General features: G+C 39.3%; 1 protein-coding gene across 1 annotated transcript in view; it reads right to left on the minus strand.

The window, feature by feature from the left end:
* Positions 1-15,132, minus strand: part of SCAF11 (SR-related CTD associated factor 11) — a 41,575-nt gene extending 26,443 nt beyond the window's left edge. The window contains exons 1-3 of the mRNA XM_021385005.1: positions 14,926-15,132; positions 4,772-4,850; positions 3,783-3,937 (exon numbers count right to left, since the gene is read on the minus strand). Coding sequence (XP_021240680.1) covers positions 3,783-3,937; positions 4,772-4,832 — 216 coding nt within the window. The 5' untranslated portion in view covers positions 4,833-4,850; positions 14,926-15,132. The remainder of the gene's footprint in view (positions 1-3,782; positions 3,938-4,771; positions 4,851-14,925) is intronic.

Genomic DNA, 15,166 nt, shown 5'->3' on the forward strand with positions numbered 1-15,166 from the left:
AAAAAAAATGAATGAGAGAAGCCAGGAACGAAGATTAGGAGAGATACACTTACTAGGGAAGAGTCATTAAAATCAACATCTCTCTTGCACAGTAACGTTGACAAAACAGAAAGCGTTCAATTCTTTTCAGCACTCTTTTCCTCTCATGATTGCTCATAAGAAAAATTACTAGAAAAGCAGTTATTCCGCATATTTATTAGCACTCTGAAGAACAGAAGGGAGGTTAAAACGCCTACAGAAAAGAAGAATAAATGTTTTATGTCCTCTAACTTACAATTGTCACCTTTGACTGGAATACAAAATAGTAAAGAGTTTTCCTTTAATGCATGCGGCACGATAACCCTGCTGCTACAGAAGTTGTCTTAGCGGAGGTGATTTTGCAGATACTCTTGTTATCTGATAGACATAGATACCTAGTCAACCTCCTTTAAGCTTTTCTTAAATGCTTTCAGACCTCTTCTAAGGAACCAGAACACGTGCTTACCATCCGTAGTTTTCACCTGTTTTTACTAGTTGTATGACAGACAAGGAACACATACATAATAACTTCTGATGTAACACAACAGCACTGGTGGTGTTTGAAGACTCTAGATGGATTTTTATTTGGGCAGAACAATATTATTATGCATGTGTTCTTTATACTGAAGGTAACCCTTACACTTTCCTTCAGCACTCTCATTGAATGCTGAGTCTAACAGCCTTAGCTTCAGATTTAGGCATTTCTCTTTACTCTTTATGTTCATCTAAAAGCCTTACTGAAAGACAAAGCCTCAAGCTTCAAAGTCTACCTTAGTAAATTATGGTGTTAGCTTACAGAGGTGAATGACAGCAAGCACAGGATGAATGACACTTACGCTAATCTTTGCACACTTACTGAAAACACTCCCTGTCACTTCACCTGTCCAGGAGCTCTTACGAGGGAGAGCACTAGTTAGCATGGTCAAAGGCACAAAAGATGACATTCTAACACCATAAGAGAGTTTAACAGTGTAGGAAACAGAATCCTAGCACACAGCAGTACCACCAGATACTGCAATTAACTATAGTAAACATAGCTGAGGAGGACAGAACAATTCAGGCAACACTGTAAAAAAGAAAGTTAATCTGAAGACAAGTTTCTTAGCGGGGATTTCAATTCCCCCCTCATTTTTCCTTTAGAAAGTGGACATCCTTTCCCAAAAGGAAATACAATACTAACTAAACCGTAATGCTACTAAATGTTCAGATTTAGTCATTGGGAGTTAACGTATCTAGCATTCTGTGGCAAATTCCCTATTTTAGCCCTTCATGGAATCAATCAGCAGTTACTCACTTAAAAGGAACATTAAAAAAACCCCACATACACATCTTAAAAAGTAAGATCTTCAGAGCAGCATGGCTGCTGGCTGCAGACAGAAAACCTGGCGGTACAGGGCACATCCCTGTAGCTGTAATACTGGAAGTCTTCCACAATTAGAAAAGGGAGCAAAATGGCAAACGCGCCCATACCATCTGCCTAAACTACCCCAGTTTCAGTTAGGATCTGCACAGTTACATATAAAAGCCATAAACTCTCAGAAAAACAATGATCATGTACAATTTGATTACGTACAATTATATTTCAAACTCTAGATGCAACAGAGGATAGAAGAATATCCAACTTGAACACAGATTGCTGGCAAGGTCGCTGAGTATATGGAGTACAACTATAGTTGTAACAGTACAACGAGCAAAATCTTTGAGAGTAAGAGTTTTAGGCTTTTCATTTTTAATTATTCTCCAATGCTCATAGAAAAAGGAAAATTCTCATAAAACCTATTTATTTATTTATATTCAAGAAAGAATATTTACTCTTTAAACAGTATCTGGTAGCATATTTTTAAATGTGCAGGTGATTTTGAAATCTTAATTATTCAGAAGGACTGAAAATGTCTGTTGATTATTTAGTTCTTGATTGATCATTAACAACATGTATCAGAGAAAGCAGGCCTTATGCAACAAGTTTCTCACAAAGGAAATAACTATTTATTTACGTACTATATATTAACACACAACATCAGCATGCTTCAAGTGGCCACACGCTTGTAATTTTTTCTATCAGTCCAAGCTATAAAACCTCATTTGTTTCTCAGAGGTGAAGCCTCTTCATGTTTATCAGAGGGTTTTTGATACACTTAAAAATTAAATTATTACTTTAGACGATATAGCTTCATGCACCAAACAGGTCCAGCATCAGAGGAAGGATGGGTGGTTTTACCCATCAGATGGAAAGAAGCAGCATAAGCCTTAAACAGCTTTAAAAACAATCCCCCACTATTTCTATGGCATCACATTCAGTTCATCTGTAAACTCTTAAGAGCAGAAGTTACTTTTATTCTATTTGTATAGCACTTCATGCCAAAATAAACTTGACATGACCAAAAAATGAAAGAGCTGGCAAGTGGATGGTTGGACTAGGTGATCTTGTAGGTCTTTTCCAACCTAGCTCATTCTATGATTCTATGAATGATACAGAAGAAAAAAGTTGTTTTCCTCATTGTCTATCAGATGCTTTTAGGCCCACCGTGAACAAACTGGAATCCAGCGGCAAGCCTTCAGTTTACTGTACTGCTTTCTCTGAAATGTCACTGCTCACTGCCATTCAGCTGCCATAATCACTACCAGCTAAGCAAGTCAGGATAAAATTGTGTATGAAAATTTCCCATCCACTACTAAATAAAAGCATTACAATTAACCATTTGCAGAACAGAAAATTTGGCAGTAGGAGACTTAAGTTTATCACCTGTTTTGTGATTACAAACCAAATTTCATCTAACGACTTCCAACACTCTGAAGACTACATAAAATCTTAAGAAGTGATCTGTGATACCATTTACCCTCAGTAATAAAAGAACGCAAAAATTAAGGTTAAAAATAAGTTAAAAAGTACATATGCATACTGCATATATATGTACATACACAACAACCTTTCTAAAGGATAAACTAAAATAACCACTTACTTCAGAAGAAACCTATTGCAAAGAAGACAAGTACTGGTGTCTTCTACAATAAATAACCTATTCAAGCGCACAGAAGACAGACAAAAACCAGCAACTTATTAGAGCAAGTGCATCTCACCCATCCCAATGCAGTATGAAGTTATCCGACTTTGCTGTTTTATATTGACAATTGAAGCTGTAAGAGGAAAATTAAAGATCCCAAAGACTTAATGCACTGTCTATAGGACACATATAATGAAAAAGGGATTCAAGAGAAGGATGAAGAATTTGTTCAAACAACATTAAGGTTCTAGCCCTATCTACAAAGGTACAGCTTCTCTAGTTACTAAATAATTTTTTTTTAAAGTTCTGAATATCACTGAAGCCTTTCAGCAGAATTCTAGAACAGCCATAGCGTTATCAGACTTGCATTGTAAACAAAGATGAAAACCAGCTGGCTTCAGTCCTAAGAGCTCACAGTATGCAAAGCAGCACATAACTAAATAAGATTAAGCTTGACTGACGCTGCAATATTATGACACGTACATAATACTATATGATTTTCCAGACAGCCATCATTGCTTTTTACTGTTCCTTAAACCATTATAAGGCACGATGTCCAGTAAGAGCCAAACACAAAGTACAACATTGCACTAAGGAGAAAGTTTCCCACTGATCTACTTATAAGCTGGTCATTCAGACACTTCTGTATTGAGTTAGAAAGTGTAACGTTCTTAATAAATAAATAAATAAATAAAACCTACAGCTATTGGACACAATACAGCTTAATAAAAGAAAAACAAACACTTTGCTTCTCAGCCTTACCTCAGCCCATTTAAGAATACAAGTCATGCAGAAAGTATGAGTGCAGTTCTCAGGAAAACCAATCTCCTGCTCCAGAAGGCAGTTCAGACAGATGGGGCATGTGTCACCATCATGTAATAAAGTAGAACAGGAACAGCTTTCTTCCATTTCTTCACCTGGTATTATTAACATTCACACTTAGAATATTTGTCTGCTTTTGAAACAAAGTCCTTGTAGATTTCAGTAATAAGGTAATAAAACACAATTGTGCAGCCAGAAGCAAATTAATCGAGTTTTCAGGTCTACAGCAGTCAACATGCTGACCAGAGGAAAAGTTACAAGCATATATTTCAGGTGAAAAATACTGTAGGACACTTCACAGAATGCCGTGTCATGATCTGCCACTAAAACAAAGGAAAGTTAGCTCTAGGATTACTTAAATTAGGAAAGCATCACAAAGTATTTCCCACTGACTATGAAGTCATTTACTTACTGCTTTTCTGAAGGCTCCACATATAACTACACTGTGCCCATGAAATAAATTAGCCCAGCATATCATATATTCATCTCTATAAATACATACTTTATTTTAGTTTTTCACTTTCAGAACTATTTTAATCCAAACATCCTCAAATATTTACCTAATAATGTACACTTAACAAAAATGGGAGCATTTTTTATTTGAACTGGAAATTATTTTTATAATACCGAATGAGACAAGAACTTTTCTTCCATGATTTTTACTCTAAGTTAATTATTTTTCTGAATAACTACTGCCATTTCCATTTTTGCTCTGCTACTAGAAGTCAACAAGTAAAAACCAGGATTCACGGGAAAGGATAAGGGCACTTCAAAGGCCGAAGAAAAACATTATGTTGAGATAGCAGTTGTGTTTACACAACTTCTTTCAGAACAAGCAGCATACCAATTGAGGAACAAATTTAAAATCTAACCTTTCACAGCTTGAACTTGAATAATCTAATGCGGATGTTTTTACACACAGACTTTACCTTCCATGCCTTCATGCTTCTGACCCTCTGTATCTTGAATACACTGCTTTTTGCTCCTCATCTTCTTACAAAACGGAGTCTGGAAAACAGAGACAGTTTACATAGTTCATTTACGCTGCAACTTGAAGATAAAAATGACCACTATGGATATAATGAGTGCTCTCCATTATACTTTGCAGAGTAGAAACACACAACATTAAGAGTCAGATACACATCATTTACAGTCTGTTTGCAATTTATGAGAATCATTAATGCTGTCTGGTACTGGTACTTTCAACTTCAAAATTGTTTTTGTGCAACAAATGCAAAATTTTTGCACGTTTTAAGACCACCAACAGGGCTTTAACTTTCAAAAGTTAAACACATTAATAAGTTTCTACGCAAACCACTCCATTTAACACTGCAGTAACTAACCTATTTAAACTGACCTTCACAAATGGTCGAAGCAACCAAATGAAGTGCTGAAGAATAAGAATTAGTTGCTTTCCACCTCTAGCATCACAGTAGTAGTTGCACGAGAAATGAAAGCAGATTACATTTGCTTGCTTCTTGCTTTTGTTACGCATTTGGAACTATTCACATCCAGGAAAGAAGGAAGGGAAAGCTGTAATATGGACCAAGAGACCATTTCACCTGTGCTTGTCAGTGAAGTACCAGGAATAGCTAGGGCAAACCTTTGAAGAGCTATCTAAAGGAGTTGTATGGAGAAAGAACAGCATGGACAGAATATCCTTGGGATCTACACCACACAGGTTGAAAGAACTTGATGTTACACAATTAAGTAGCAAGTATATGTTCTTTGAATGACTTATCTACAACATGCAGAATGAAATACACTTGGAAGAACATCTACACCAAGGTCTGAATCACTTGCATTTCAAACTCCTATGGTCACATTAGACATGCTATAAGCACCTAAAGTTCCAACACAACAGCCCTAAAGAACCAGCAGCTTTGTTCTGACCTCTATAAAGCTTTTTAAACTTATTATTTAAAAGGACAAATTAAAGCTTCATAAATGACTGAATGAAAGAGCAATGACCACGATTTACTATATAAGCACTCACATCTGAGGCAAACTTGCTGGTATTTCAAACCCTACTCTTTACTGGCTTTGCTAGAAAAAGCAGCAGGAAGAACTGAGAGCACCACAATCTCTGTCAGCTAAATCTCTTCACTGCCTAAAAACTACACTGGTTTTCTCTGTACTGCCTGAATATCCAGGAAGGTGGGAGAGGTAGAACTTGCCTCCTAGAACTTTTCTTCTGATCGAGCCTTATTGTCTGATCTTTGCTGTACTTAAGTGTTTACATGATCCTTTTTTTTTTTTTTAAACTGAGAAATGAGATGATCACAGATACCCATTATAACACATTCCCTGCTTTTGTAGGCAGTCCAAGAAAGCAGGGCTCTGACCTATGTGTCCCAAACACAGTTTATTAAAGACATGGTCAAAACTGTGCAACTAATTAGAAATCTGTAGTTTGAATTCTAAATGCCATCAATGTTCCCATTAGAAACTACTTCTTAAATTCTCCTCCAAAGGAGCATGTGAATCAAGTCAACTAGGGGAGGGAAGAAGAATAAAACCAAAAATCTAAGGAAATTTATAGTGGCGTATTTATAGAGGTGTAACAACTGACACATGAAGTCATCATGCTTCTGCTTCTTTTCACAAACTTTCTTTATACCCAGTAAACAAAATGCAATATCTAGATATACTCATCCTTCAATACAGTAATGGTCTATAGAGCTGTCTAAACAGAAGTACAGTTCTTCATTTTAGAAGGAGGACAGAAATCAAGATCATTCAACAAAACCTTCAGTAAGCAAGTGCAAAATGATATCCAGCACTGGTTTATTCTTATTGCCTTAGGGGACAAAACTCAGGAAACATTTGTATATAATCTTTCAACTTAGACACATGATGCATTTGAATTTAAAGGAGTGATTTGTTTTGACTGCTCTGTTTATATAAAACATATGTTAAAGAGAACGCCTACTAGTTCCATTTTTATTTCTTTAATAACTCAAAACAGTTTCAAAACTGAAACAATAATCAGACACACATTCAATGTATAGGAACGCACTTGGTTAATAAGACGACATTAACATCCATTACTTCCGCCAATTTTTGGGAGTAGCATGGAGTAGGGCTCTATCCAGCCCTATCCATTTTGATGGCCTTTAAGAAACCTTGGGAGGTTTAAGAATCTTCCCTCAGCAAGCATGTTTTTAATGAAAAAGAAGCATCTTGACAATTAGACACATATGCAAAATCAAAGTTTTAGTAAGTGATGACAGGACACAATATCTTGTAGACATCTCCATACGGACCCACCATAATCTGTGGACCACTGAGAGGCAAACATCCAACTACTGATGAACATCTTAAGAATTTTTGCCAGAAGCTCAGTGCCATCCTAGAGATGGACTGAGGAAATGGCGTTTCCAGTGGCAGCTGAACGCCTGAAAAGCTTTTCACCTACTTATATCACTTAGTCTGTCACAACACATACTCCCAAAAAAAGAAGACTCCAAGTGTTTCTAAGTGTATATCAAGAACCTTCAGTTCTTCTTATTCGGAAAAACTTGCAAGTTGTCCACAGTGCCTGAAAGGTTGACTTGAAACAAGCAACACCTCAGTGATGTTGTTTGCCCTTCAATAAATGAGGACTGAACAGAGAATCTGGAAGCACTTACCCTGGATTTATTCCTTTGTGGAGCGAAATCTCAAGGCCCAGAACTTAGTGAGAATAGAACCAACAGGCATGCTCAAAGGAGACCTTTTAAAGAGGATCTTTACTTTTTGTCTGCTCAATTTGCACCTTGCCTTCATTCACAAATGGAATGCCATAGAACCAACAAACACAAAGAGAAAGAAAGAAACCAGTGCTACCCTTTGGAGAATGAAGAAACAGCTTTTCTCTATAGGTGGTTTAAGTCTATTCATGTAGACCCTGAGTCTAAAGAATCGGGGCTATTCAGGCAAGGAGACACTGCTGCTTTAAAAAGTCCTTCCAAACCCTCTAAGGATACAGTTATCCAAGACAGTTAATCTAAAAGCTGGCTGCCACCAAAAGAAGCAGCTCTGTTTCTCACCAACAGCGATAGTGAGCAGGCTCAGCTAACTACGAGCCAGACATGTGCCAAAGAAACAGCAAGGAACAGAATGGTTGAGTGAAAAGATAAAACGGGATTGTCTCTTTTGATAGCAGCAAGGAGCTGGAATAGCTAAGACTTTCTTGTCAAACTTTCTCCCCTAGAAGGAAACACCAGTATGGCCAACACAGTTAGGAACTGGAACAGGCTCCCCAGAGCACTGGTCACAGCACCAAGCCTGCTGGAGTTCAAGAGGTGATGCTCACCAGAAACACAAGCATCAACATAGCTACGGGGACAATCCACATAAAGACTGGCATTTCTGGAAGGTAGGAAGTTGTCATGTTTGACCAAAATTGCTAAAACAGAGGGTTACTCATTCTCTTCCAAATATCTGGAAAAAAAAAAAACAAACACTGAAGAAAGTTACCATATACACGAGTACAAACTGTGCTACCACACAGCTGCACGGCTGAGCCTCCTTTTATGAGGAAGCTCATAAAGTCAGGAAGTGACAACTCTGCACCACTGGTACATTCAGGGTGACCACTGACAACCAAGATGGCCAGTGCTTAGGCAAATCTAGTTCACAGGCTGAGAACTAAATGAAGCTAGGCTTGTCAGCTAGCAAGGGAAAAAAAAAATACTTCTACGGGTTGTAACAGTGCAGTTTCAGTTTATTTGATGTATATATTCACAGCTGATACCTAACCTGTAATTTAGAGCTATATTGTATCCCTTCTGGTTCTTCAGTGAGACTTCTCAAGTTTGTGAGAAAACCCCTTCCTGCTCTGACAGGCAACAAACTAGGTTAGTCAAGTCTCTGGCAGCTCTTGAGGATGCAGAAGTAGAGAGGACAAAGCCACAGAGCTTCACTAGGTGTTGGAATAATGCTACTGCAATAAAACTGCCACTCACAACACTGCTTTCCAGAAGTGTTTTGAATCAAAGACAAACCCCTAATCTTTACAGAAATTTACAGCTTGGCCCACAGAAGTTCTAAGACAGAACAAACACTCCCTGAGTTTTTAATATGTGTCATGGAGCCACAGTTAATTGCCCACATGCAGATGCGGGTTCATTTACAGTAGCGATGATGAACTGAAGGTTCTGAAGACTGATACAAGATGATGAAAAGTACATTCACAGAAGTTAAGACTATTCCATTTTGCTTTCCAAAACTATTACTTTCAATACAAGACAATAAGCATTGTGTTTGATCCATGTGCTGCTGACAGAACACCCAAGCATCACAGTGATAAACATAACAGAAATAAATAAGAAATAGACAACAGACCACGTAACACTCTCACAAAGCGTACAAGTCAGCACTAAGGAGTTTCTTCTAAGTAGCCTGCAACTAAATTGTGTGAAATTGAGATTTACAAGTAACAGGAACTAATTGCAGGTTAGATACCACTGTCATGGTGCACATCGCTCAAGCAACTAAACCAAAGCTGCACAAACTAAGCTCAGGAGCCTGTCTCTTGCTGCTGAAGGTCCTCAGTCACACATACACTTCTGCAGCTAGAAGGGTTAGTATTACATACCACAGTCAGCAGAAAGGGCTCAGTTGTTCCCAAGAACAGTTAAAACGTCTTTTGTTCTACCTGCTTGGAAACATCAACATTCTCATGCTTTCCACCAGACAGCAGATATTTGGCAGTAGGTCACTGAGATCAAGAATATGCTTGCCACGCAAGCAACTCTTCCAAACCCAGCCATGTCAAAAACCTGAAAAAAAAAGTCTACATTTTCTCAAGAAAACTCTGCTAGTCATTCTGCTTACTTTTCACCCATAAACTAGATCCGTGTTCAGCATACACTGCTAACTTGAAGTTCCTGTCCCATTGCTACACTGCACATGCAACATTCCCACAAGATGAATGAGCATACTTCAGCCAATGCTATGGCAACACAGCAGGACTTACTGCAATCTCTGCTCTGATGCTAAAGAAACCAGGAAGACATCTTTATGTTTCTTAATAACATCCTGAACACGCCCAAGTAGCTGGACTGAAACAGCAGGCATGCAGGAGATGAACTAAAAAGACCCTGCAAAGACAGTGAGAAGTGGAAAAGCTAAGGCCTTTCAGCCATGGAAGGAAAAAGGAAGGCAAAATGCGTAGAGACAGTGTGAGACTGAACTCACACATAAAGCTAATACAACAGCAAAATCAGAGTGGTAGGTGGTAAGAAAAATTATATTGAGTCACAAAAGAAAGGGAGAAGCATACAGTTGTCCAATTACAGATTATCTTTTTTTTTTTCTTTCATCTACCTCATGGCAGTCTTATTTCTCAGCTTCTAAATGCTGAACTCCTGCGAACTGAATGGCACCCCTCTAATAGAATTATGTAACCCACGGGCTCACGTAGCATTTTATGGATTTACTTCAATGGAAACATGCACTGCAAAAGACTGCACAGAACCATACCCATGCTCCTGTTAAAACTAAACTGAGTCCCCTATTAAAAGTCTGCTGTTCTTTCATTTTGAAGATCAGGTAAAGCATTTAGTGATTCGAGATGCTCTTTCAGTTGCTGTGAAAAGCTGTGTTTCCATAAGAAGTCATTTCAGCTTGCATGTGAAGTGTTCAGGCATTGATTTAAAAACAAATCAAAAAGACAAAGAAAGTAATGTGGCCATTCAAACATGCATTTTGCCTCACAGAAGCATACTCTTAGAAAAACATTACATGAAAGCTATGATGTCAAAAACACAGCCCTCAACCTCCTTTTCACTTTGAATAACAGTATTTTATAAGCTTAGGTCAAAGACCTCTTACAACTCTTGCACCAGAAGTGCTTTACTTTTGGGAAATGGTGTAAAAATAAAGAGCCTACGAAGGTTTTATCATGACAATTGAACAGTTTTGAGCACCACTGTATTTTGCACAAAATCTCTTACGGTATTTGTAGAACAACACATTAGATGCCACTTGAGAAGCAGTAAGACAGATGGGGAGTGAGCAGTTCCAATTACTGTTCACTTGCTTTCACAGTTCTGACTCAGTGACCACTTTCAAGATAGTTAAAACAAGCTAGAAAAACACAGCCAGGAATAGAAGGGCTGTGAGAAGGTCTCCTTAATGCCTATAGCGACAGACAAAATGTAACAGCAACTATTTGTCATGGAAGAGGGGAAAGCCAGACCTGAGCTTGAAAATCTATACCAAAACTCACAACTGCATTGATCTAGAGAGAAGGATATACTTTACCCTCTTTGCTACAGGTATCTTTATTTGGCAACACCTCCAAATTCTAGCGAGTTCAGACCTAAGAGTTTTTCTTCAACTGTTTCACAGGACTTGCAATTACTTTTTGTTACACCTATCTGCCCACAGGGGCCACCAGCTTTTGTGTCACAAGCAGCGAACTAAGAACATTTAAGAAGAGCTAAACTGCACAGAAGCTCTTACTCAGTGGCTGTATAGAAAGCAGAGTATCTCCTTTTCTCTCCTTCCTGTATCATCACAATCACCAAAGTAATTTGTTCAAGTAGTCTGATTAATACTGTCCAGCTGCCTTGAGATTCTCCCTGAGAACACAAGCACTGAGTATCATTACAGCTCAGTTTTGAGTTCTCCATTTCTCCTGTGGCACACCTAAGGTAGAAAGAAGTCTTCACTGCTGCAGCACTATGCTGCTGTTAAAGGTATGGGTGGACATATCTGAAGACTTGTATCCAGATGATGCTGATGGATTTCATCTTTGCTGTTACTGCCGCCAGTCAAACAAAAGCCAAGCAGGAATACAAGTGTTAACTCACTCAATTCCAGCAATTTCATAGTAGTCTAAAAAATTCCAAACACTAAGAGCATCAGCCAGGTTAACTACCTCACAGATAGTATCTCTGAAAGAAGATCCATGGTTAAGAGATACTTAAAGACATAGCAAGAGGAACAAGGCCTGCATTTTAGTGGGAGCTCACCAACCCTCACCTCAGGTACACCACGACAGACATTATTATTAGTGCCTAGCAGAAAAAGCAATCAGATACTGCAATTTACCACAGTATTAGGCTTCAGAAAACTGCTTCCAGAAGACTCCTTCGGTATTCTACTTGAAACCACGGAAGTGAAAAAATATGAAATAATCTTAGAAATGTAAGAATGCCACCGGCCACAGAACTGAAACACTACCTTCACACATTTGCTGCGACGATGGAATAAGCACAGCCTGCACACTGGTTGCTCCATGTACCAAACTGTGACCCAATGCACGGACCAATAACCAAGTTATCCTCAAACCTCTTCAACCACAAATACAGCAAAAGCAGACAAAAAACTGCTTTACAGAAGATCGACCAAGTAATTTCTAATGAAAGCGTTCCAATACCCAAAAAGTTAAAACTCAAATGGTGTGTTGTCTTGGGGAAAAAGAAGGGTAATGCTCGTGTTTCATCAAGATAATTTGTGAAAAAGCATGACTTAATAAAAAGAAAATGGATGAGAATATTCACTTTCGCACTATGTACACAGACATAACGTGTAGATAGACACTCATATGCCTACGAGTGTATGCATAGTTGTTTACAAATGCATTTAATATAAAATACATTTTAATTTTGCCTTCTTTGTAGATAATTAAACACAGTATTTTGATCATCCTTTGTCATATCAGTTAACAATTCTGCCAGCCTAAAAATGACAACTTCCACATTTGGTTAAGTTTATTTAGCTTCTCTTAAGACTTTCAGTTGGAGAAACAATCAGATGTGCCATAGTATAAGCTGTAGGAAAGCAGTATGTTTCTAGAAGCAACAGGCTTTAAAAAACAAACAAACGACAACAAAAAAAAAACAACACCAAAATAAAAACCTCCTCACAGGGAGGAACTGTTGGTTGGATCTGGTATGGGCTACTGAAATACAGATTGTGCACATTCAGCCTTTGAGAGTCGCTCCAACAGGCACTAGGCCTTTGGCACACTGTCTAGTCTAGGTGTAGAGATGTGATGGACAACTGTGCAGGACAGCAGAGCAGCAACTTTGGGAACAGAAAGACAAACAAGCATTCACCTTCCACCTTCCAGCAGCTACAACCCCCCACCGTTATTTTATGACTACAGCCAACTTCCTTCTCAAAGGAACCATCCATGCTTGGTTCAACCCTCAGAGACAGAAAGAGATGTTCACAGCTTGTAAGCTGTACCTGCAGCCTCACCACTGGCTTAAAAAAAAGTCACTGTGCTCATATCCTCTCAGAGTGGGCTCACTGCCCTTCCAGCTAAGGTGGGTACATAAAGATGAAATAAGTGTGCCAATGCTGCTGAAAAGCCACAAACCTGTCCTTGTTCTGAATTATTCTTTACAGAACATGCACATTAGAAACCTCTGATATTTATGGCTACAGAAGAAACTTTAAGGCATAATATCTCCAAGTCTGCAAAATATGCAAATAGAGACGACGAAAGCAGTTCTGATATTTATAAAAGCTATTTTCCTCTTCAACGGTTTGGCAGATTAATCATTTTAGAATTCATTCATACAAATTGTTGCACTGAAGAATCAGTTCAGATGTCAGCGGGAACTAGAGTGCAACTTATTTAGAGCGGAACTGAAGTGGAAGGACATTATAAAGCAAGCTTTAAATAGGTTTTGCGCATTTTACTATACTCAGGATGATGGAAGACTGAGAGCATTCTGCAAAGAATTCCAGTAGCAGGTAAAAACACGTTTGTAACCAAAGCATCCCGTATCACGAGCAGAACCATTCACAAGGCAAAGGCTAGAACTCATACATAAGGTGCGACTCCAACTGCAGTCAGGTGAGAGTAAAAAACCTCTATCACCTGGGTGTTTCAGAAGTGACAGCTGAGTAACCACAGAACATAAACGCACACCTTCATATTCAGGCTAACTCAATAACCTTCACATAGTGTGTTTTAGGGCTGTACACTAAAGCTCAAAAACCTCACTAAATACCTGGAGAAGCGTTCCCAATCTTGAATATGATCTGCGCCTGAAATAAACTAGTGATTTCAGTTTCACTGCTGTTAGAGAAGGTCTGGAAAACACTCTTCCTTAATCTCTCTCTCATCCAAGGGATCTTACATTCTTCTCAAGACAAATTTACTGTCCGTTCTGCCTACTCACAAGTAACTTTAAAGCAAGTGAACCATGAAAGAAGTCCTGTATATTTCTTATTTGGTCCATTTATCACTCTAGAACTTACCACATTAGCAACTGTAAGCCACTGAAAGAAAATCTGCAGAAGTCTGACATCATGACTTTATGTAAAAGCCTAAATAGCCCTTCCCCCTCCCACATGTCATCTCCTCTGAGGAAAACAAACAAAACCCATAATATTCCTAAAATCTGTAAGTGAAGTCACTTCCAACTCTTCTCCACACAGCAAGAGCATTTTTGTGCATGTCTAAACAAAGTTTCCTAGTTAAAAAAGAAATGCATTACCCTTTGTGATTAATTAAGTCACAGCAATTTTTAGTCATTTTGCCATTTCACATTCAAGAAAATCACTGCTTATGTTAAGGACGAAAGAAACTATGATGAACTGACTAGAGACTTTCCCCATTCCTCTCCCCTGACAAGAACTTCTGAATGCCCACAGTAACATTTTAAGCTAATCTACCATTCCATACGATCCAAAGGAGAGTTAAGAGCTGAATACATTAGTGATACAGAAGCGTAACACGAGCTACTAAACTAACATGACTTCCCTTTCACGTTACTAAAGCCTCAAATCCCTATGAAGCTGCGATCTTCAAAGAGTTACTCAATCAAAGAGGCGTTCCGATCCGTTCCACAACTACGGCTTCGGCAACCAGAACAGTTTCTGCACGTTTTTAGAAGGCGATTCTTTCCAGCGGTAGAGCCCAGGGACTGCTATCAACTAACTGCTCCGCCTTCCTGCGTTATCGCGTTCTTACTAACAACTTACAGTCAACTTGTTGTCTCACACAAAAGCATCATGGGAGGGAAGGGACCAGGATCAGCCTCACCAGAATCGCCCCGTTTCAAAGTTACAAACGCGGAGATCGGTTGTCAGAGCGGAGCTACGCGCGGTTCTAGCGACGCTCAGCACTCACCAGGGGACGAGAGCTCCGAGCGCGTCCCGCTCCCCGCCCCGCACAGAACCGGAGGAGCCGCGCTGATGTCGGTCCCTCCACGCAACTTCCGCCGCGGAGCCCCAGGCGCGCTCCGGCCCCGCTGGCGGCACGCTTCCCGCAGGACGGAGGAGCTTTGTTCGCCGCGGCGGCTCCACGTGAGCCCGCCGGGGGCCGCTCCTCCTCCCGCCCCGCCGACCCCTCCCTCCGGCCGCTCCGAGCG

Source organism: Numida meleagris, chromosome 1 (genome assembly GCF_002078875.1).
Source record: "Numida meleagris isolate 19003 breed g44 Domestic line chromosome 1, NumMel1.0, whole genome shotgun sequence".
Lineage (NCBI taxonomy): Eukaryota > Metazoa > Chordata > Aves > Galliformes > Numididae > Numida > Numida meleagris.